The sequence below is a fragment of the Podarcis melisellensis genome, assembly GCF_964234715.1.
Source record: "Podarcis melisellensis genome assembly, chromosome: 13".
NCBI classification, from domain to species: domain Eukaryota; kingdom Metazoa; phylum Chordata; class Lepidosauria; order Squamata; family Lacertidae; genus Podarcis; species Podarcis melisellensis.
The window spans coordinates 15,307,492-15,330,644 of record NC_138545.1 but is presented as its reverse complement, the minus strand read 5'-3'; the positions used below and the strand labels follow the sequence as shown (position 1 = coordinate 15,330,644).

Sequence of the window (23,153 nt, the reverse complement as noted above, 5' to 3'; positions counted from 1 at the left end):
AGAATGTCTGTGCAAACCCGTGTGAGAGTTATTTCTTTCTTGTTTGAAGAAAGCAGCTAAAAATACATTTGAAAAACATGAATCCTGTGCTTGGCTGTGCAATTGTGTCATGAGCCTTTAGGGCGGAGCTTTTCAACTTTTTTGAGTCCATGGCTCCCTTGACCCACTACATTCTTTCTTTCTTTTCCATTTTTTAAAAATTGATTTTCCAAATTTTTTAAACAAACAAACAAACAAACAAACAAACAAACATAAATCTTAACTGTACTTAATCCAATCTTCATAACATTGTTAGGTGACTTCCTCTAATCCCTCTGGCTGAGTTTCAGTATATATCTTTGTAACACTTTTTTCAAAACCAAATTTCTCATCAAATTAACTTAATCACTTAACATCGTTCTTTCTTTTCATTTAACTTTAAACATTTATTCTCTAACATCACATATTTAAATCCTAAGCCTATCTGATATTTGCAATTTTTTCCAGTTAAGTTATCTTAACATATAGTCTTTAAATTTCATCCATTCCTTCTGGTACTCCTCCTCCATCTGGTCACGGACTCTTCCAGTCAGGTTGGCTAGCTCCGAAAAGTCCATCATTTTCATGTGCCATTCCTCCACTGTTGGGACTTCTTTTGTTTTCCAATTCTTAGCTAACAAAATTCTAGCTGCAGTTGTGGCATACAAAAACAATTGACCCACTGCATTCTTTCTGCGGCACCCCTGTGGGGCTCAGGAGCCGAGTTACCGTATTTTTCGCACCATAGGACGCACGTTTTCCCCTCCAAAAATGAAGGGGAAATGTGTGTGCGTCCTATGGTGCGAATGCAGGCTTTCGCTGAAGCCTGGAGAGTGAGAGGGGTCGGTGCGCACCGACCCCTCACGCTCTCCAGGCTTCACGGACCTCTTCGCAAGGAGCGGGAGCACTCCGGCTCCTTGCGGAGAGTTGCCAGCATGCCGAAGCCTGCGCGCGCTGAGCTCAGCGCGCCCAGGCTTCGCGGACCTCTCCGCAAGCAGCGGGAGTGCTCCCACGGCTTGCAGAGAGCTGCCTGTTTGCGGGCTGGGGTCGGGGGAAGCTTGAGCTTCCCCCGCCCCAGCCCCGCGCCTGGGGGGGGGGGAAAAATAATTTTTTCCCCTTTATTTCCCCCCCCCCCCAAAATGGGTGCGCCCTATGGTCCGGTGCGCCCTATGGTGCGAAAAATACGGTATGTCACCCCTTGCCTGCAGAGCGGGCAGCCTCGCACCCTTTTTTGAACACCCTTCCTTGTGGAGTGTTCCCTCAGCCTCCTCTCTCCTCGGGAGTCCTCTGGGCAGCCACAGCTGCTGGCCCTGGTCTCTGAGCTGCCCCCCTTGCCCCAAGGAGAGGTGCCTCCTCACACAGCCCCACAAGGGGATGTGAGGCAACCCCTGGCCAACCCCAGAGGTACCATTCGCCTGGGGAGCTTGTAGCCAGGGCTGCTGCATCAAACAGCCGCACAAGCCTTTGGTAGGCAGAGACATGAGAGGGCATCAGGAGGGAGGAAAGAGGGATAGAGGCCAGTGTTGCTTGTAGCACCCCAATCATCATTCAAGGCACCCCAGGGCCATGGCACACTGCTTTAGGGAATTAAGAAACAACAACAAAAGCTGTTCCAAAGGTTCAGTGGGGCAAGAACGGTAGATTTTCTTGACTGTGGTAAGTAAATAAATTCTAGGCTTCCTGTGAGCTCAAAGCTTCCATCCGAGGAGGATGACGTTGCTTCCATTTTTCCAGTCGGCATTTGTTGGGAGTGGCTAATTCTACAGAGTTGGGTCATTCAGTCACTCCCACTGCAGAGGCTCAATCAGTATTGCAGGTCTTCTCCAGACTATTGCATTTAAAGCAGCAAACTGCTCTAAACAGTCCTGGCTTTCCCTCAAAGTGTCCTGGGGACTGTCATTTAAGAGTGCTGTAGGTTGGTAGGAGACTTCCTGTTGCCCTCGCAGAGCTGTAATTCGCAGAGTGGTTTCACAGTCCATCCCTCATCCCAGGGGAGGTGACATCTTGTGTCCCCTGAACGACAAGCAAGATTCATAGATTTCATGGGTTCAAGGCCACTTCATCCTATGCCTGAAGGGAAATCTTAAACTAGTAAACACTGTAAGAGAGAAAATGGTAAGGTGGGAGTTGAAAATACAGCCAGTGATAATCAGTTTACATGCATGATTAAAAAAAACCCACACCTATAACCTTGAGATGATTTGTTGAGATGATTATAGTCACACCTGGCAGTGAGGCAGGGAACCATTAGGAAGAATCAGTCATGGATAGCACAGCTATTCTGTCATTGGAACCAGGCAGAGGGCCTTCTCGGTAGTGGCACTCGCCCTGTGGAATGCCCTCCCACCAGATGTCAAAGAAATAAACAACTATCTGACTTTTAGAGGACATCTGAAGGCAGCCCTGTTTAGGGAAGCTTTTAGTATTTGATGAATTATTGTATTTTAATATTCTGTTGGGAGCCACCCAGAGCAGCTGGGGAAACCCAGTGAGATGGGCGGGGGATAAATATTATTATTATTATTATTATTATTATTATTATTATTATTATTATTAAACACATAGGCAGTTCAGTTGGGGAAGCAGGATGGCAGGATTTGGTGCCTCGCAGACCACCGGGGCTTTCCCTGCCCTTCTTCCCCGAGTGGCTCTGCATAGTCCCTGGAAAAGCTGCCAACACCTGCTGGACAGGCAGAAGTCCAACCGGTGAAGTTTCCCCCCACTACTGCACCGCTAAGCATTGGAACTCCGCCTATGGACTTAGGAGCGGCTTTTCTTCCCCACGCAGAAAACAAAGGTCCTCGTGTCGCTCCCAAAATCCGCCGCAAATAGAGCGACGCCTTTTCTGACGGCTGCCAATGCATCTGCTTCCAGGTGCGAGGAGAGCTTTGGCTCCGCCCCCGCCATTGTGGTTCTCCCCCGCCCCCCCAATCTCTCACCTCTCAGTGGTTCCCTCTCTCTGTGCCGTTCTGCGATTGGCTCATTGGAGCGAGCGAGGCGGGATTTTTCTTTTTTGGACGAGCCGCCGCTTAGATCTTCGCCGGCTGAGGCCACGCCCTCCCGCGTTCTGATTGGCCGAGGCGGGTTCGGAGCGGTGACATCCGGGCACTCTGGAGGAGGCGAGGTAAGAAGGAGGGGTCGGCGGCCGGGGCGAGGGAGTGGCGGACCGGAGAGGGAACCGCCCAAGTCTGCCGGAGGGCTGCTGCGCCTCCCCTTGCATTCTGGCAGGTGAGCAAGCACCTTTCATTGCCCCCCTCCCTTCTTCCCGCCCCCCTCCATTAAGAAGCACGGCGAAGGGGTTCAGGGTTCAGCCTTTCCCAGTGCAAGATCCCTTCCTGCCGTTGCAATGCTTCTTTCTCCCCATGAGAAGTATAAATAATAAAATTACTACTACTATTATTCTCCTCCTCCTCCTTTCCTCCGCCCGGTACGCCTCCTCTTTCCCCTTTCCGCCCCACGAGGACCAAAAGCCTCGAAATTAAGATCTCCCCTTCTCTCCGCCCTCCCCTCCACCCACTGCATGGCGGAAGGCAGCCCCTCCTTTTCTATTCCATAATATTCCCATTCGCAGCATTCCACCACATGTCAGGTGGGGGCATAATGGCTTTGCTCTGACCATCCCATAATGTCTCCCTTCCTCGCTTATCTCAGACCCAGCTGGCATTTCCCCCCAGCCCCCCCCATCGTTTTTCTCTGTCCCATGAAATTAAAAAGAATGGCAGCTGCCATTGTTTGTTTGCCTTCCATTCACCATTCCCTGCTGTCTGTTCTTCCCACCTGCCTCCCCCTCAATATCCTGGGTGACGATGGGGAATCTCCACAGACCTGTGTGTTGATCTCCTTTTGCTTTGTGCAAGCAGCTAAGGATGATTATTCAGTGGGATAGTGTGTGTCTAATGTGGGGCTCCAGGTTTTCTGAAATAAGGAATAAATCCCATTCAGGGATAAGATATTTGTTACTCCTTTCATCCTCTAATCCCATTTTTTTTGCTCTTGATTTGCAAATCACTGTACTGTTGGCCTATCTTAATATATTTTGCCTAGGTGACAGCTATAGCAATTAAAGTCAACTACCGGGGGTGGGGAAATAAACCACATTGAGTAACTGATATCTCTAAGTAACCTTGGCACATGCCAATATATTTGAAATCTAGTTCTTCTTTCTGTTCATCAAGGACCCTGAGTTGGAGAACTATAAAACAGTTAAATGCTGATTAAAACGTTTGGAACACATAACGTGAGCAGCATATTTTAAAAAACAATGCCTCTCAGTATCACTAACACGCTCTGTCTAGGACTGCTTTTTAGGCTGGTCTGGAAGCTGTAACTGATATAAAACGCAGCCACTTCGTTACTTACTGGGAAATATTATTACTGTACATATTATATCATGCTTAAAGGAGTTATACTGGCTGCCCCCAAGCTACTGGGTCATGTTTGATATTTTGGTATGGACCTAGAAAGCCCTAAATATCTTGGGACCAGGATACCTTTCTCCCTGTTTTCCTACACCAGGAGTGAGGAACTGGATTAAGCCCCCCACAACCTTGATAAGTGAGTGGAGGTACCCCCTGTCAAACTTCAAAGGGGTTGTGGTAACATCCGATTGTTGTGTCCTTACCTGCTGCACACCTGAAATTACTTACAACGTCAAATGTGTGATAGGAGGATGTGGGTGGATGGATGGGTGGGAATGGCCTTGGGACCAAATTGTGACCCATTCCGGGCCTAACTAGGCTTGTGGGCTGGAGCTTCCCCACCTCTGCCCCACATGATCATTATGATCAACTGATGAGTCCCTCCTGGTTGCATCACTGCTATGGAAGTGCAGTAAACAGTCATAGCAGAAGGACTTTTCCTGTGGTGATTCCTGTACTGTGGGACTACCATTCCATTGACAAACGCACACATTAGTCATCTTCAGGTGTCTTTTTAAAAACACAGATCTGTTTCTGTCTATCAAATTTATTTATCAAACTGATATCATGCCCATCTTCCTGAAGGACCCCAGGACTGCCAATGTCTGCTTTAAATGTTTTTAATGTCTGCGGACCTTGCTGGTACTGTACCATTTTAACTGTGCCCTAGTCTTACAATTTCACACACACACACACACACACACACACACACACGAACACCCCGCTGCCCCGTATTCTAATGTTTTTATACCCATTTGGACATTGCTGGCCTCCAGAATTAATGAGGCAGGCCGTATAGCAGTATTTTTTAATAAACGAATGTTACTCAGTAAACAAATAGTGCTCAGTGTAAAAGCAATACTTTCACTGTGTGTCAAAAGCTGTGCAATGAAGGAGCTGAATGAGATTCTTTTTGGAAACTGCGTGCCAACACCCCAAAGCTGCCCAGAGTGGCTGGGGCAACCCAGTCAAATGGTTGGGGCACAAATAATACTATTATTATTATTATTATTATTATTATTATTATTATTATTATTTAACTGTCTGCTGTATCTCATGCGGTGGAGAAGGGGGATGGTAGATGGTGCTCCTTGCTAAGAAGGGCGGTGCTCCTTCCTTAAACACGTTTGGCCCTTTCTGACAGGAGCCCACAGACCATGGCGGAGCCACCGATCGAAGATGATGGCGAGGAAGCGGCTCGGGCCCAAGCCAAGCCGGAGCCGGCTCACCAGGCCACGGTGGCAGCCAAGAACCTGGCCATCTTGAAGGCGCGCTCCTTCGATGTCACCTTTGAGGTGGGGGATGAATATGAGGTCATCGAGACGATTGGCACCGGCGCTTACGGCGTAGTGAGCTCGGCACGCCGCAAGGACACAGGTAAGGGAGGGAGGAAAGCGCCAGTGCTGGATGGAAGCTGAGAGGGTGCCGTTGTTTGATCTCTAACTGTGCGCAGAGGTGGGGCCCCTGCAAATGGATGGATGTGAATAAGTCTCTCCACAAGGGCTATTTTCTTCCTCCACTGTTGGAGGCAATTTGCCTATGAATTTGTTCCTGGGAATCCCAAGTCGAAAGAATGCTCTTGTGCTCAGGTTCTGGTTCTCTAGACACCTGGTTGTCCACTGTCTGACTGGGGTAAAGGCCGGATTGCATCCCCCAGCTGACTATTGAGGCTTTGGGGCCTTGTCCTGATTGGCTGCTCTGCGCTGTGATGGCCCCAGGGATTTCTTTTTTCTCTGGCTCGACTCATTGGAGCCTGGCTGGGAATAAAAACAGAGTTTGGGGGTAGTGGTGACGCACCCATTGATGTTAAAAACTGAACTGTAACTGTACCCTTCGTGATCATATGCCACGCATCGCTTTGCACTTGGTATGTTATCAACTCGGTAAATTGTATAGCTGTATCCTGTCGTGTGGCGCTGTGGGTTAAACCACAGAGCCTAGGGCTTGCTGATCAGAAGGTCGGCAGTTCGAATCCCTGTAACAGGGTGAGCTCCCGTTGCTCGGTCCCTGCTCCTGCCAACCTAGCAGTTTGAAAGCACCTCAAAGTGCAAGTAGATATATAGGTACCGCTCTGGCGGGAAGGTAAACGGCGTTTCCGTGCGCTGCTCTGGTTCACCAGAAGTGGCTTAGTCATGCTGGCCACATGACCCGGAAGCTGTACGCCGGCTCCCTCAACCAGTAAAGCGAGATGAGCGTCGCAACCCCAGAGTCAGCCACGACTGGACCTAATGGTCAGGGGTCCCTTTACCTTTACCTTTATCCTGTCGTGTGGCATCAGACTAGGACCTGGGGGAGAGCAGGGTTCAAATCCCCACTCAGCCATGAAGCTCACTGGGTGACCTTGGGCCAGTCTCTGCCTCTCAGCCTGACCTACCTCACAGGGCTGTTGTGAGGATTAAATGAGGAGGGGGAACACCATGTACACCACCTTGAGCTACTTTTGCGAGGGAATGCGGGATAGAAATGCAATAAATATTTCTTCATTTACAATTGTGACAGCTTACCATGTCTAAACCAATTTTTCTTTATTTTTTCTGTAATCCGTTATTAAAAATGATTTTTTAAAAATGGAAAAATCAAAGGATTCCCTCCCTAAAAAAGAGAGCAGTTCTCAATTCTTCACATGCCATATGTGAACGAGACAATCGCATGTCAAAGTATACTGGGCTGCCCCCTCACATCTAATTTGGCTCAGGGTGTGAAGCACATGGGGCTGGTTTTAAACCTTAGTGGGAGACATCAGGTGCATTGAGCCTAGCCTAGCTTTCCTTACAGGGTTGTTGCGAGGGGGAGAAATACCATAACGCACTCCAGGGGAAGGAGGGAAAGACCAGGTGTCCGGATGCATGAGCCGTATCCCTTTATGATTTAACGCTTTGAACCTGTTTCCCCTGCTCTTCCCTTGCCAGGCCAGCAGGTGGCGATCAAGAAAATCCCCAACGCTTTCGATGTGGTGATGAATGCCAAGCGCACTTTGCGTGAACTGAAGATCCTCAAACATTTCAAGCATGACAACATCATCGCCATCAAGGACATCCTTAAGCCCTCTGTGCCTTATGCGGAATTCAAATCTGTGTAAGTGCTGTTCTTTCTCAGTGTCCTCCCAGTATCCTCATTACTATGTACTAGGCTGGAATGGCAAAATTAACTGCCAAATCAAGAGGGCATAATGATGAGGTGTTTAAGGAAGAATGGAGACCACTGATCTATCAAATTATCACAATAATAATAATAATAATAATTAATAATAATAACATTTATTTATACGCTGCCCTCCCCAGCCAGAGCTGGGCTCAGGGCAGCTAACACCAGTAAAATTACAATAAAATCATAATAGGAAAAAAGAAGTCGCTTGCAGGATTTGAAATATAAGCAGTAGATTATTGAAAGATTTAATGGTAGCGGGATTTAGACAAGACAAATAGATGTGCTACAAAACAGCTAATAAAAAGGAATAAAAAACAAACATCGGGAAAGAAGGGGCGGGAAGTCAAGAAGAAACTTTGTATGCTTAAAAAAAATGTATATGTTGATAAACGCTTTGAAATGTTTTTGGAGACAATAAAAATGATATGAAAAGGAATTCTGGATATAATGGAAGAGGTAAAGGATTTGGATAATCATAAAAGATGCGGGAAGAAAGGATTAATAATAGGACCACAAGGGGAGTACGTAAGTCCAGGAGATTCTTTGGAATCTTGTTTTTATGATTTACGTTTGATATATCTCTGTAAAATTTTAATTTGAAAAACCAAATAAATAAATTTTATATTAAAAAAATGATATGAAAAGAGAGAGCGTGTGTGTGAGAGAGAGACAGAGTCTGGCCAAAAGGCCCCCAGTGAATATTGTGGTGGAACAATATTCAGATTCTCTTTTTTTTTTTTAAATATTTATTAAGATTTTATATAATAAAACAAACATCACAATCAAACAAACAAAAAAAGACAATAAAAGAAAAACAACACAATCCAACATGACAAAAAAGTACAGTAAAAACATAAGAAAAAATAAGAAAAGACAGAAAAACAAAGAAAAAAGAAAATCTAGTTTTTTGCTTATTATCTTTATAGCCCTCTTTCCTGACTTCCTCACGTCTCCCCTTTCTGTGTTCCCCTTTACACAATCAAATTCAGCAATTCCTTACCCTCTTTCAAATCCTATACAATATTATACATTTCAACCTATTATGTCTCCGATTTTTCCTTTCCTTTCTTTTTAAATCCATTTTTACATATTCTTTATAACTTAATCCCTTATATCACTTTGATAAATTTCGACATAATTTTACTCTGGTCCTTTCATCCTTTTCTTTTAAAACATTTTTACATATTCCTTATAACTATGTTACTAATGCCATGTTATCTTTATATCCAACATCATTTTAACATTCAAACATTTTACAATGTTTTTGGAGATATTCTCTGAACTTCTTCCAGTCCTCTTCCACCGACTCTTCTCCCAGATCTCGGATTCTGCCAGTCATTTCTGCCAATTCCATATAGTCTATCACTTGCATCTGCCATTCTTCCAGGGTGGGCAAATCTTGTGTCTTCCAATATTTTGCGATAAGTATCCTTGCTGCGGTTGTTGCATACATAAAGAATGTTCTGTCTTTCTTTGACACCAATTGACCGACAATGCCCAAAAGGAAGGCCTCTGGTTTCTTAACAATATTCAGATTCTCTCCTTGACTGACCATGCTTGCTCTTCGCTTGGCCAGGTACGTTGTGCTGGACCTGATGGAGAGCGACCTGCACCAGATCATCCACTCCTCTCAGCCCCTTACCTTGGAGCACGTGCGCTACTTCCTCTACCAGCTCCTCCGGGGCCTCAAGTACATCCACTCGGCCAACGTCATCCACCGGGACCTGAAGCCCAGCAACCTCCTGATCAACGAGAACTGCGAGCTCAAGATCGGTGACTTCGGCATGGCCCGCGGCCTCTGCACCAAGCCCGACGAGTACAAGTACTTCATGACTGAGTACGTGGCCACGCGCTGGTACCGGGCCCCGGAGCTGATGCTCTCCCTCCACGAGTACACCGAAGCCATCGACATGTGGTCGGTCGGGTGCATCTTCGCCGAGATGCTGGGGCGGAAACAGCTGTTCCCGGGGAAGAACTACATCCACCAGCTGCAGCTGATCATCACGGTCCTGGGGACCCCTCCGGCCAAAGTGGTCCACTCCATCGGGGCCGACCGTGTGCGCGCCTACGTCCAGAGCCTGCCGTCGCGCCAGCCGGTGCCTTGGGAGAGCCTCTACCAGAACGCCGACCGCAAGGCCTTGGCCTTGCTCTCCAAGATGCTGCGCTTCGACCCCCGCGAGCGGATCTCCGTGGTGGAGGCGCTGAACTACCCCTTCCTGGCCAAGTACCACGATCCGGACGACGAGCCCGACTGCGTCCCGGCTTTCGACTTCGACTTCGACAAGCGGGTGCTCACCAAGGAGCAGATCAAGGAGGCCATTGTGGCCGAGATCAACGACTTCCATGAGCGCCGGGAGGGCATTCGGCGGCAGATCAGCTTCAAGCCGGCCCTGAAGCAGGCGGTCATCGGCGGAGGCGGCCAGGCATTGCTCCTCTGCTGCCGTGATGTCGACATGCCCAGTGCCGGCTCGCCTCGGGCTGGAGACGGAGACTATGCCATGGCGTCTCCCGGGCCCTACTTGCTGACGGAGACGATTGACCTCACCTCTCCGCCAGTGCTGTCGGCCGTTGTGCAGCCGGAGGTGAAGGCCGAAGAGGGCGCTCCGGCCGCTGTTCCACCTAAGCGGGAAGGCGCTATCTCGGACGACACCAAGGCTGCCCTCCGTGCAGCCATTTTGTCATCAGCTCTCCGGCACAAGGCCAGAGGTAAGGGTTTGGAGCAAAGGAAGCTGACGTATATCGAGCCACGCCATTGGTCCATCTAGGTCAAGATTAGCTCCGCTGATTGGAAGCGTCTCTGCAGGGTTTCTGACAGGACATTTGTAGTCCTGCCTGGAGATGCTGGGAATTGAACCTGGGACCCTTCTTGATGCAAGGCTTACTTTGGTGCTACGGCGATTTCCCAAGGGTTTCAAGGAAGCAGTTTGGTGCAAGTTAGCAGTGAGAGGAGATAATAATGATTTATTATTTATACCTGCCTGGTTTCTCCAGTCACTCTGGGTGGCTCCCAGCAGATTAAAAACAATAAAACATCAAACATTAAAAACTTCCCAATACAGGGCTGTCTTCAGGTGTCTTCTAAAAGTCAGATAGTTGTTTATTTTCTCGACTTCTGAAGGGAGGGCATTTCACAGGGCAGGTGCCACTACTGAGAAGGTCCTCTGCCTGGTTCAGTGTAACCTTGCTTCTTGCCAGAAGGCCCTCTGAGCTGGACCTCAGTGTCCGGGCTGAACGATGGGGATGGAGACACTCCTTCAGGTATACTAGGCCGAGGCCGTTTAGGGCTTTAACGGTCAGCACCAACAGTTTGAATTGTGCTCGGAAACGTACTGGGAGCCAATGTAGGTCTTTCAGGACCAGTGTTATGTTGTCTCGGCAGCCACTCCAGTCACCAGTCTAGCTGCTGCATTCTGGATTAGTTGTAGTTTCCGGGTCACCTGCAAAGGTAGCCCTCAATGGACTGGAGGATTTCGGCACTCTAATTGGGGCTGAAGGAACTTGTAGTCCAACAGACTACACATTCCCCATCCCAGATCTTCACATTTGGGGGAAATGTTCCCCTATGAGAGCGGAGTCTTTCCAATTGTTCTGGGAGGCAGAGAAAAGAAGAGGCTGATGGGCAGCAGGACCCTCTAAGCCACTTTCCCCCTGCTTAACACTCTCCAGATGTTGTGGACTGCAGCTCCTGTCATGAGGGGAAGGGTAGGCTAGGTGATCTGGGATATTTCCAAAGATGTGCCCTGTGTGAAGTGATTCCTGCAGAGCTGGACTATTGGTGGAATTCACAAATTTAGTGATTTTCCACAAGCATAAGCTTCCTAGCATGGAAAGTTAACTCAGGTGGTTATGGTGTGGTGCTGATAATGCCAAGGTTGTGGGTTCGATTCCCATTCAGGCCACCTGTATATTCTTGCATTTCAGGGGATTGGACTAGATGACCCTTGGGGTTCCCTTCCAAATCTGGAATTCTATGATACGCAGGCAAAACTGAATCGCTGACCATAGACGTAGCGGCTGCATAATGCAGGGCAACAGTAAATGCTGGGTGTTTATCCACTTCCCGCAATCTCTCCCTTTCTTCCGCAGATACACCCTCTACGGTGCCAGAGACGCCTGATATCCGCAGACCAGTCACGGCAAAGGAGCGCCAGCGCGAGCGCGAGGAGAAGCGTAAGCGGCGCCAGGAGCGAGCCAAGGAGCGTGAGAAGCAGAAGAAGGAGAAGGAGCGGGAGCGGAAGGGAATGCTGACCGAGAATGACCGGAACCTTCTGGAAAGGTGGACCAAGATGGTGGACCGTAACCAGAACAAGCCGCTCCAGAACGGGTCCGCCGTCCCGCTTCAGGCGAACGCAGCCGCCCACATCCTGCCTCAGGCCCCTCCTGCCAACCCCTTGCCACCTCAGCCGCCCCCTGCCAGCCACATCCCCACGACCCCTTCCAGCAGCGCGCCTGCCGATTTCCTCGCCTTCCCGGACAAGAGGGTGCCTGGCTTGTGTGGGCCCAAGCTGACTCTCGTGCCTGTGGGGGCAGAGCTGGCCCCCGTCCAGGGCTCCGGCGCCAACGTGGTCCATTTCTTCCCAGCGCAGCCGGCCCCCTTCTTGGTCACTGCCCCGGCATGTCCAAAACCCGCCCCCCCAAAACCGGAGTGCCTCCTCGGCGTCAAATACACCTCTGGGCAGATCTTCCAGGGCCCTTACGGCGTGGCAGCCCTCAACGCCTGGAGCAGCGTCTCCCAGGCACCTGAAAACTGGGCCGTGGCCGGGCAGCTGCCGGTGACTCAGCCCGAGGTGGCGCCCCCTAGAGGTACTCTTCCGGAACAAGCTGTGAGCTACGGACCCAGGGCCGGCACGGAGCAGCCCCTGTTTCTGGCAGAGGCGGGGGGCAAGCCTGAGCTGCCACCGCAGGGTTTGGTTGGGGACGAAGCCGGGGGACCCGCCCAGCCCCACATGGCCCCGGGACTGCCGTCAGAGCCTCCGGATATCAACGTGGTGACACAGCAGTTGTCTAAATCCCAGGTGATGCCTTTTTTCTGTATTGTTAGTTGCTTTCTAGAGAAATGGGGGGGGGAGGTCCCTTTTCGTTTTTGGTGCTTGGAGAAGCTGGGGGTCACTTGGCAACGAGGTCGTGGCCACCTAACTTTTTTCCAGGCAGCCCCTCAAGAGCTCGTTTGATCCATGCCGGTCGCCCTCTCACTGCTTCATTAACTAAATTCTCTCTCTCTCTCTCTCTCTCTCTCTCTCTCTCTCTCTCTCTCTCTCTCTCTCTTGTTTATTACTTGTTTATTATTAAATTTTTCGTGTTACAATTTTGAACATTTATTTAAACAACCTTAAAACACCAATGACTTCCTTTCATCTCTTTCCATGGTTCATTTTGCATAGCATAAATCCCTGTGTATTTTATATAAACTAAACCATTCAGAATTCCATTATTGCTTCCATCAAAACTTGTTAACACTGTTGAATTTATCTTAATGCTGCCAACGTTTTGCACTAACTACCGTAATTTTTGGTCTATAAGACTCACTTTTTCCCTCCTAAAAAGTAAGGGGAAATGTGTGTGCGTCTTATGGAGCAAATGCAAGCTGCACAGCTATCTCAGAAGCCAGAACAGCAAGAGGGATCGCTGCTCTCACTGTGCAGCGATCCCTCTTGCTGTTCTAGCTTCTGAGATTCAGAATATTTTTTTTCTTGTTTTCCTCCTCCAAAAACTAGGTGCGTCTTATGGTTTGGTGCGTCTTATAGAGCGAAAAATATGGTAAATTCTCTGTAGCCTAGATCCATAGAACACTGGTGTTGACTAAATTAATTGTGTTTAGTATTAATAGTGTTTAATCGCCTTAGCCAACTTTCCCTGTTTGATTTCAATGGATCTTAAGCACAACTAAATTATCTGAATTTGGACCCTGGTTTGTATGGTTGTTTTTATGCATTCTGTGTTTTTTATATTGTAGTTTTTTGTTGTGAACTGCCCTGAGATTTGCAGATGTAGGGCCGTATACACATGTGATTAAAATAAAATAAAAATATTGTTGGCTCTATGTAGCCTGGCAGAGGGGACTGTGGATGGTTTTCAGCTAAAGTTTACTCAGAGCAGACCCATTTGAAATTAGTGGACTTGACTTAGTCATGCTAGTCTTTAATTTCAGTGGGTATACTCTGCGTAGAAATTAATATTGACTACTACTGTGTATGTTGTCCACTGATCTCTGCTGGTTCCTGATGATGACCTGTGATAAGCTGATCTCTGCACAAGGAATGAATCCACTGTTTTCTTGATTCCAGGTGGAAGACCTCTTGCCCCCTGTTTTCTCTGGCACCCCAAAAGGCAGTGGAGCTGGCTATGGGGTTGGATTTGACCTGGAAGAATTTCTGAACCAATCTTTCGACATGGTTGGGGAGAACAGAGAGAGGTAAGAGTTGCTTGCCTGGGCTTCTAAGTGGAACAGAGTTATGTGCCATTTGCTCACAGATGTTCACTAGCGTGCTTACGACCTATTCCCTCAAGACCGTGGAGCTGTGGGGGTGTGGCCACAGATTGGTCGGCTACCATTGGCTTACCTGCTCTGACATCACTGAGGGCCAGGCAGCTGAGAGCTAAAGCGAAGGGACCTTTAGCTTTGGAATTCTATGATAACTCTGTGGTTTAAATTAAAGCTTAGAAGTCTTGTCATTTGTGAGCTCTGGAATGACACATTATGAGTCACTTCAGACTTTTTTCCTAGCTACAGACAGACAGTACTTATTGCTTACATATTCCAGCACTCCGGACTTCCTCTGCAGATAGAAATGTCTGCTCTCAGCATCCCCTTCTCTGACCAAAATCAGTGCAACTTGCCTCATTTGGATTTGTAGGATAGTAACCTGAAATATATGGATTTCCCCCAGTATCCTGCCCCTGTGTTCTTTCCTTACCAGCAGCTAACAAAGTGTGACTTCTCTGGAGGAAGAAAAGAATTGCGTTTGCTCTCTAGAGCCTTCCTGTTGATGGGATTCCCCTCCTGCAAAAGCTAGTACGGGCCCTGGGATCTGCCCTGTATCTTCAGCTGTGAAGACAGATTCGCTCTGCTTCTCTGCAGTCTCCTCCTCCCCTCTCAGCCCCAACCCGTATGGCCCAGTGATCAGGGATGATGGGAGCTTTAGTCAAATGACACCTGCAGGACTGCAAATTCCCTTTCCCTCGAATATAGAAATTGCAAACTTTTAAAGAGGCAATCAAAGGAAAAGGGATGGTGCCCTGACTATTCAGGTGCTCCAAATTGATGGGCCCCAAGCTTTTTACTCCATGGACCACCTGAAAATTGCTGAGGGTCTTGGTGGACCTCCTAACAATTTTCCTGCCGGTTGTAGCAATTGCAATGCACCACGCTAGTTAGTGTATGATTTTTTTTAATTGTATAGTTTTAAAATTGTATATTTACATGCAGATGAAAGTTTGGGAAGCCCTGATCTTAATTTAGTCTCTGGATGTTTTTGGACTACAGATCCCATCGTCCTTTACCAGTGGTCAGGGGCAATGGGAGTTGTAGTCCAGCGACATTTTTTTTGCAGGCACAAGGTTGAAGAACATTGTCCTAGAGCATGATCTCCCAGACATGGGTCTGTTTTTGGACTTCTGACCACTGGTCTTTCCAGTTAGGGATGGAGACCCAGGTTTGAGAAACCCTGTCCTACAGCATCTGCCAAGTGCCAAAAAGGGCTGTGCTCTAGGCACCCCAAAGAGGGCACTACACTGCACAGGGCTAGACTGTTTTGTATCCCCTCCTTCCTGCATGAAGAGCTCTCAGCATTATGCAAAATGGTACACTTTTGGTCAGCTGCCTTGTCTTGTCCTTCGCCCATTGTCTTGCCCTTCACCTGTTCCCCTCTTTCCTCCTCCTGCCTTAGTCAAGGTGACTCTGCCCCGCTCTCGGCCTCCCTCCTCGCCGACTGGCTGGAAGTCCATCGCATGAACCCCGCCGACATGGAATCCCTCCAGCAGGAACTGCAGCTGGGCTCTCCCATGATCCTCTCTGACATTCCAGACCTGCAGGACGCCTGAAAAAGTTGCCTCTCCCTTCTGCTGTCTTCCTCCTGTTTCATTTCGGCCGGGTGCGATAAAGTCTGAGCCCTGCTTGGGTCTTCTTCACGGCCTTCTTGGCGACTCTGGCAGGGAACGTCACCACAGTGCCTGCCTTTTTCCTTCCTTCCTTCCTTTTTTCTCAAAGCACCAGCTGGGTTGAGCTGGTGTTTGGACTTTCTACAAAAAAGCTCTGAGTGTGGCCCAGGCAACACCCCTGTCCCTCCTGTTCGGGTGTGTTGCAGGACACAAGAATGAAAGCTGTTCAGGTAACAACCTCAGCCAACAACACTAAAAGGTGGATCCATTACCTGTTGTCTTACCTGTTGTCCATTACCTGCTGAGGGAACGCCTTCCTGACCCCTCACTGTGTTTTCCTTTTGCCTCATGGCCTGAGAACCGGACACCTCTCTCCTCACACTGTTTGAGGGGTGAGCATCTGTGTAAACGCGTTTTCTTTTTTCCACGTTTACTGATGACAGGCGAGAAACACGAGTGCCAAATGCGCAGCCATAGCACGCTTTGCCTTTTATAAAAAGTGTGTTGAAAGCGCTGGATCGTATGAGAGGATCGCCCTGTTGCGGGGAAAGGGGGGTGGGAATAAGGAGGTAAGGTGGGCCTTATTGGATCAGCCTAGCATCCTGTTCTCACAGCGGCCAATCAGACGCCTACAGGAAGCCCGCAAGAACAACACAAGCGTAACAGCGATTCTCAGCATTCGAGGGCATGTTGCCTCTCACAGCAGAGGAATAAGCTAGCCAGCCCATGTGGTTGGCAGTCTCTGACAGCCTTACCTTCCACGAATTATTGCCTCATCCTCTTTGAAAGCCATCTAAGTTGGTGGCAGCCACCTCACAGAAGGAGCTGCCTTAATATTGACAAGGGCGCTTGTCTAGCTTGCCGCTGTGCATTCTGACCTTGGTATCCCAAGATCTTGGGGGGAATTTTGCAGGGTTCCTTTTAACTGGAAATGGCAGGGATTGAACCCTGAACCGCCCTCAGCAGACATGCAGAAATTATGGGCCCTTCCGGTGTTGCTGGACTACAGCTCCCATCGTCTCTGGCCTTTGGCTGACAGGGAGTTGCAATTCTCTGCCATTCCTCCACTTTGAGACCTGTTTCCTGGCTCTTGTCTAAAATGCCTGCCTTCCTGCAAGCATGACCCATCAAGTGAAGGTGTGTCTTGGGAGCCAGTGTGGTGTAGTGGTTAAGAGTGGTAGACTCGTAATCTGGTGAACCGGGTTCGCTTCCCCGCTCCTCCACATGTAGCTATTGGGTGACCATGGGCTAGTCACACTTCTTTGAAGACTCTCAGCCTCACTCACCTCACAGAGGGTTTGTTGTGGGGGAGGAAGGGAAAAGGAGATTGTTAGCCGCTTTGAGACTCCTTAGGGTAGTGATAATGCGGGATATCAAATCCAAACTCCTCCTCTTCTGTGGCTGCCACGTGGAAGATGGCTCAGGACAACCCCCTACGGTGCCCACCTATTGAGCATCGGTCCCTTTAGCCTAGTATTGTCCACACTGACTGGCAGCGGCTGTCCAGGGTTTCAAGTGAAATTGTGGTCCCCAGCTGGATTTGAAATCAGATCTGAACCTGGGACCTTCTGCATGCACAACTGAGCTAATGGGAGTTCCTGCACCCTCCTCTAACTTGCCTGGCCAGCTGCTCTTGTCCTGTGTGCGAGTCTCATATGAAGATGGTTTCAGGTGGCTTCCATTTGGCTGCAACAGGCAGGTCTGGTCACCAAGAAGGCCTCTGAAGCTGCCATCTTGCCAGCCCACCAGCCGTTTCTTCTCATGAGACCGTGGCGCCAAATTCGCTACGGAGAAGCCAGACTTTCCCCTTCCTCAGGAGCCACTCTGCCATGTTGAGAGTCTCCAGTCCCGGAGGATGCAGTGTGGCCGAGAACATAGGGTGGTGATGGTCCTGTTTTCACCAAGACGAGGGTACCCCAGATTTCCAGGAGTGCCTTAGCCAGCCGTCTTCCCTTGTGTGCAGCAGGCCTTGAGGCCTCGTTTACGTAAGCTGAGCTCTAGAAGATGTTACTTGTTTTCAACACGCCTGTCTAGATGAGAATTCAACATTTGGGGTGGCGGTGGCAGAGATCTCTCTTCTGCCCCCCACACAATGGAACCGTGAAGATTGCATAGCAAAGGTGACCTTCCCTCTTGGTTCATTGTGGCCCAATAGGAAAACTCTGTAGCCCAGGACTGCATTGGAACATTAAACTGGGGCCTTGTTTACTTGAACTGAGATTATTTTGGGTTCAGCTGTTCCTACGGCATCAAGAGTAACTAATGATGTCCTTTCTTTCTCTCTCTTTTTCTTTTTCTGTCTTTTTCTTTTTCTCTCTTTTTCTTTCTTTCTTTCTTTCTTTCTTTCTTTCTTTCTTTCTTTCTTTCTTTCTTTCTTTCTTTCTCTCTCTCTCTCTCTCTCTCTCTCTCTCTCTCTCTCTCTTTCTTTCTTTCTTTCTTTCTTTCTTTCTTTCTGTCAGGGGTAACCTCGCCCCCAGTTGCATTTTCCTACAAAGGGGGGAGGGTTGGGATTTTGGCCAGATCGCAGGGTTGGTTTTCGGATACTTTCTGTGCTTGGTTAGCTGGGTGGAGATAGAAAACGCACCTCTGAAGATTCAGAGGTCAGAGTTGAAATGGATTCTTGTGTGTGTCTGTTGTGTGTACATTGTCTTTAGTCCGAGTCTTGAGTGCTGCTGGCTGTGTGTGGTGGATTTTCTCCAAAGCAATGTTGCCATCTCGTGATGATTTTTGTCATTAAACTTTCTATTAAAATTGTGATTTATAAAAAGTCGGAGTGGTGCAGTATTTGTATTGTGTCTTTCCTTGTTGCCTGTAGGATTACTAGCGTGTAAGAAGGGCCCTGTTGGATGAGGCCAGTGGCCGATCTCGTTCAGCTTCCTCGAATCGTAGATTTGCAAGGGACCCTGAGGAGCATCTAGTCCAACCCCCTGCAATATGCAGCTGCCCCATGCGGGGATCAAAACTTGCAACCTTGTCATTCCCAGCACCATGCTCTAAGTCCAGGCATGTCCAAAGTCTGTTTTGGGGGGCATAATCATGAGTGGCACTGACTGGCAGCTCCAGGATTTCAGCTGGGATCCTCTCCCAGTGTCATTGCAGTCAGCGAATGAGGAAATCAGGCATGTCCAAAGTCCATTTCGAGGGCCTAATCCGGCCTGCCAATCGGTTTAATCCAGCCCCTTTGGCAGTTTATTTCCTGGGGTAAAATCCTAAAAAAGCCTCAACAACCTCAATCCTAAAAGAAGCTCATCAACTCCAACCCTAAAATAAAAGGTCAGCAACTTCAATCCTAAAAGAAGGTTAACAACTTTGGTCGGATACAAATCAGTATGGCTAACCTGATCCAAAACACCCACCCATCCCACTCACACACACATGAAAACAAAGATCACCACAGCCAATCGCAAACAAACAACCACACCCTGGGCCAACCCCAACCTCTCTCACAACCAAAGGAACACAAGTGAATAGCAGAGAACCTGCATAAGCGACGCTGACACAAAACCCCACATATATTAAGTAAAATAGAAACATCGCCACCCGACCCCCCCCATCTCCCCCCCCTTTCCCTCTTCTTCCTAATGTCTCAACAAATGAAACTGATCTGTAAAAAATGTTACTTGGAGGGGAAAAAAAGAGAGAGAGACATTGCGCAAACTTTTGTAAACTAAGAAAATCTTTAATAAAAATGCATTTAAAAAAACCAACAACTTTGGTCGGCCTCCATGGCCCTTGACTTCATCAAATCTGGCCCTCTTTGGAAAAAGTTTGGGCACTGATGCCTGTTCTCACAGGGGGCCAGCCAGATGTTTGTGGGAAGCCCAAAACCAGGACCTGAGCGCAACACCAGCTCTCCCCAGTTCTGTTCAGCTCTTCCCCCTGTTGCCTAAACTGAGCATTTAGGCTTGTATTCAGTGCAGCTCTACGTAAGCATCCCATCTACCCAAGGATTCCTGCTTGCACAATTTTTCTGTCCCCAGATCTGCTCTGCGGGGTTTGAAGAAATCCCCACGCTAGATTTAGAGGACTTGCGAGGGAAGGGAGTGGTGGAAAAATCCTATTACAGGATCCTAAAGCTGGAAGGGGGACCCAAAGGCTCATCTAATCCTCAAGCAGAAATCCATGCACTGACTAAATGCTATCTTGGCTCCTTAGTAAACATTCCCAGTCAAGCCCAGGGATGGGGAACCTGTGACCTTCCAGCTGTTACTGGACTCCAGCTCCCATGAGCCTCAGCCAGCATAGCCTGTGATCAGGAATGATGGGAATTGTAGTCCATCAGTATCTGGAAGGCCACAACGCCCCCCTCTGTTCTAGCCTATAGTCTCTGTGACTGGCCAAGACAACATGGCTATTGAAGTCCTCCCTGGTGCTCCTTTTACAGGCACGGACTGCCTTCAGCCTGGCATGGCAATGATCGACCTATATTTTGATTCAGACGCCAGCACTGGCTGCGCTTGGTTACTGCCTGGCAACGGGAGGATCAAAACAGTTCACATCAATCTACCAGCTGCGTAGGTGGGTGGAAATTTTTGCATATCAGCTGGGAGATGCCTCACCAGCCCAGGTGGAGCTGGTAAAACTCTCACCTGAGCTCAATGAGGCCTGAATGTCACAGCTGCTGTTTTACTGAAACTGGAGACCTGTGTGGACAAGCCCCTTTGGGAGGGATGCATATGGCGGAAATGGTGCAAAGTTTATAGGCCTGAAGTCAGACTTTTAAAATGTTCCTATTCTGCAAACGGGGATGACGAAAGCGGAGAGCGGCTGGCGGCTTATGCCAGGTCTTCTCAACTGAGCACCATTGGGATTGACATCTTTAAACTCTTGTGCTTCTCCCCCACCAATACAGCAAAATTCTGCCTTCTCAGAAACCCAGGCATAATATAATAATAAGCCCTCAGTTGTGCAACCCTAAATACCAAAAAGATCGCAAGTGAAAATGGCATGTTTGAAATGCAATCGGATTCTGAAATGGGAGTCCTGAAATATCTTAAAAGACTGGTCCCTTCCTTACAGACCCTCCCAAGTGTTAAGATCATCAGAGGGGTGGGAATGGACCAGGAGAGGACATTTTCTGTGGAATTCCTTCCCCACAGAGGTATATCTGACTTTCCCCCTACACATCTTTTGGCCAGTGCTGAAGAGGCATCTCTTTGGCATCTGAGATGTGTGTTTTCAAGACCCACCCAATTCCTGTGATGGCAATCTGTTTCAGCTGTGCTTAATTTTTAATTCCAAATTGTAACCTGCTGTGGCACTTTCTGGTGAAGGTTAGTTAATAAATGTGATGACAATACGTTGATTAACACGGCAGGAAATGGATCTAGGAAGCCTTCGGTTAACTTGCCAAATTCCGAGGAATCCATCAGTTCGGATTCTCGTTCAAACGCAGTGTGCCAGGAGGCAGGGTAGACAGAAAGATAAAACAGGCAGGAAAAACCTGCTTTGTCTTGTGTGTGGCTCATCTTAACACGCCAGCAATATGCTGCTTGTGCGAGTGCTTGTTCCATCTCAGGTGCTGTGAAAAGGAGCTAATTCTTCACAGCGGAAAGAGATCTGGGGTGTGGAAGACAAGAAGCGCAGGAACCCGAGCTGGAAACCTGTTCTTCCCAAATATAAAACAAAAACAGCTTTGGTGCAGGACGTTGTTTTTGAGGCTCAGGATTTTTCTCCATGCCACTTCTCTTTTGGCTCTGCTACTGGTTTTCTTAACCACCTTCAAGTCTTGGTCCTTCATTGAAACACATCTAGTCTGTTGTGGGGCACTGCTGCTTTGATGCTCTTGCAGTCGGGGCCGGCCCTAACATTAGGCAGAGAGATGGTGGCTGCCTCAGGTGGCAGATATTGAGGGGTAGAGACTGGACATAGCTCAAGATGAGCCCCACATGGCTTGCCCTCAGTGAAGGCTGGTCCTTGAGGGTATATGAGGCACTGCTCCCCCCAACTCAACAGGGAGGAGTGTGGGGAGAAAAATGGTTGGCTCTGCCTTTCATTGGCTCTGGCTACACATAGGGTTGGCATTCCACCCTACCAGCCCCAATGGGCACCAGCCATCGCTGTGGGCACTCTCACCTTTTCTTGAGAAGCAAATGGGGGGGGGAAATGTACAGGGATTTATTTTCAGGGTTGGGGAGGAACAATGATAACTCCCTGATCCTGAATGGGGTAACTGAAGCCCACTGAAGGACCAGGTGCACAGCCTGGGAGTCATTTTGGACTCACAGCTGTCCATGGAGGCGTAGGTCAATTCTGTGTCCAGGGCGGCTGTCTACCAACTCCATCTGGTATGCAGGCTGAGACCCTACTTGTCCACGGACTGCATCCCCAAAGTGGTGCATGCTCTAGTTATCTCTCACTTGGACTACTGCAATGTGCTCTACGTGGGGCTACCTTTGAAGGTGACCCAGAAACTACAACTAATCCAGAATGCGGCAGCTAGACTGGTGACTGGGAGCGGCCGCTGAGACCATATAACACTGGTCTTGAAAGATCTACATTGAATTAATGAATGTTAGAATGATGTCGGATAGAAATTAAGTGGTTTCCAGCTGTAATGTTTTAAGTGATATGGGGGGGGGGAAGGTATAGAAATAGGTTAAAACCTATCGATAAGGATTTGCTGAACTAACAACTTGAACTGGAATACAAAAAAGGGAGGTATGAGGAGGTCGGGGAAATATGTTAATGAAAAATAAGTATTGTGAACTTTATGTGTTTTTAACTATTTTGTATTTTTGTATTTTTTGTTATTTTTTCCCTTTTTGATTTTCTTTTATTGTATTAACTTTAAAAACTTTAATAAATATATTTTTTTAAAAAAGAAAGATCTACATTGGCTTCCAGTACGTTTCCGAGCACAATTCAAAATGTTGGTGCTGACCTTTAAAGTCCCAAACAGTCACAGTCCAGTATACCTGAAGGAGCGTCTCCACCCCCATCGTTCTGCCCAGACACTGAGGTCCAGCACCAAGGGCCTTCTGGCGGTTCCCTCACTGCGAGAAGCCAAGTTACAGGGAACCAGACAGAGGGCCTTCTTGGTAGTGGCACCCGCCCTGTGGAAAGCCCTCCCACCAGATTTTTAGAAGACATCTGAAGGCGGCCCTGTTTAGGGAAGCTTTTAATGTTTAACAGACCACTGTATTTTAATATTTTGTTGGAAGCCGCCCAGAGTGGCTGGGGAAACCCAGCCAGACGGGTGGGGTATAAATAATAAATTATAATGATGACGATGGTGATGATGATGTTCTTAGTAGCATAATGTTACTTCATGTGATTTATTTAGCCAGGACTTTCTTATTACTCTACAGGTGTGGGAAAATATATTTATTTGCAATAATGCGAACCAGATTGCTTGGTTCTGCCAGAACCCCTGTGAAAATTATAGTTAACACTCATGACCCAGCCATCGACAGAAATTAAATCCTTTGCTGGTATTTTGGGTCTTGCCTTCCTGTTCCCACCAGGCTTTTG

General features: G+C 48.2%; 1 protein-coding gene across 1 annotated transcript; it reads left to right on the top strand.

The window, feature by feature from the left end:
* Positions 1 to 3,123: 3,123 nt before the first annotated feature.
* MAPK7 (mitogen-activated protein kinase 7) lies at positions 3,124 to 18,447 on the top strand. The gene is made up of 7 exons (XM_081885410.1): positions 3,124 to 3,246; positions 5,581 to 5,813; positions 7,346 to 7,511; positions 9,160 to 10,289; positions 11,670 to 12,598; positions 13,868 to 13,995; positions 15,470 to 18,447. The coding sequence occupies exons 2-7, from the start codon at positions 5,594 to 5,596 to the stop codon at positions 15,621 to 15,623; spliced, it is 2,727 nt and encodes a 908-aa protein (XP_081741536.1). The 5' UTR covers positions 3,124 to 3,246; positions 5,581 to 5,593; the 3' UTR covers positions 15,624 to 18,447.
* The last annotated feature ends 4,706 nt before the right edge of the window (positions 18,448 to 23,153 follow it).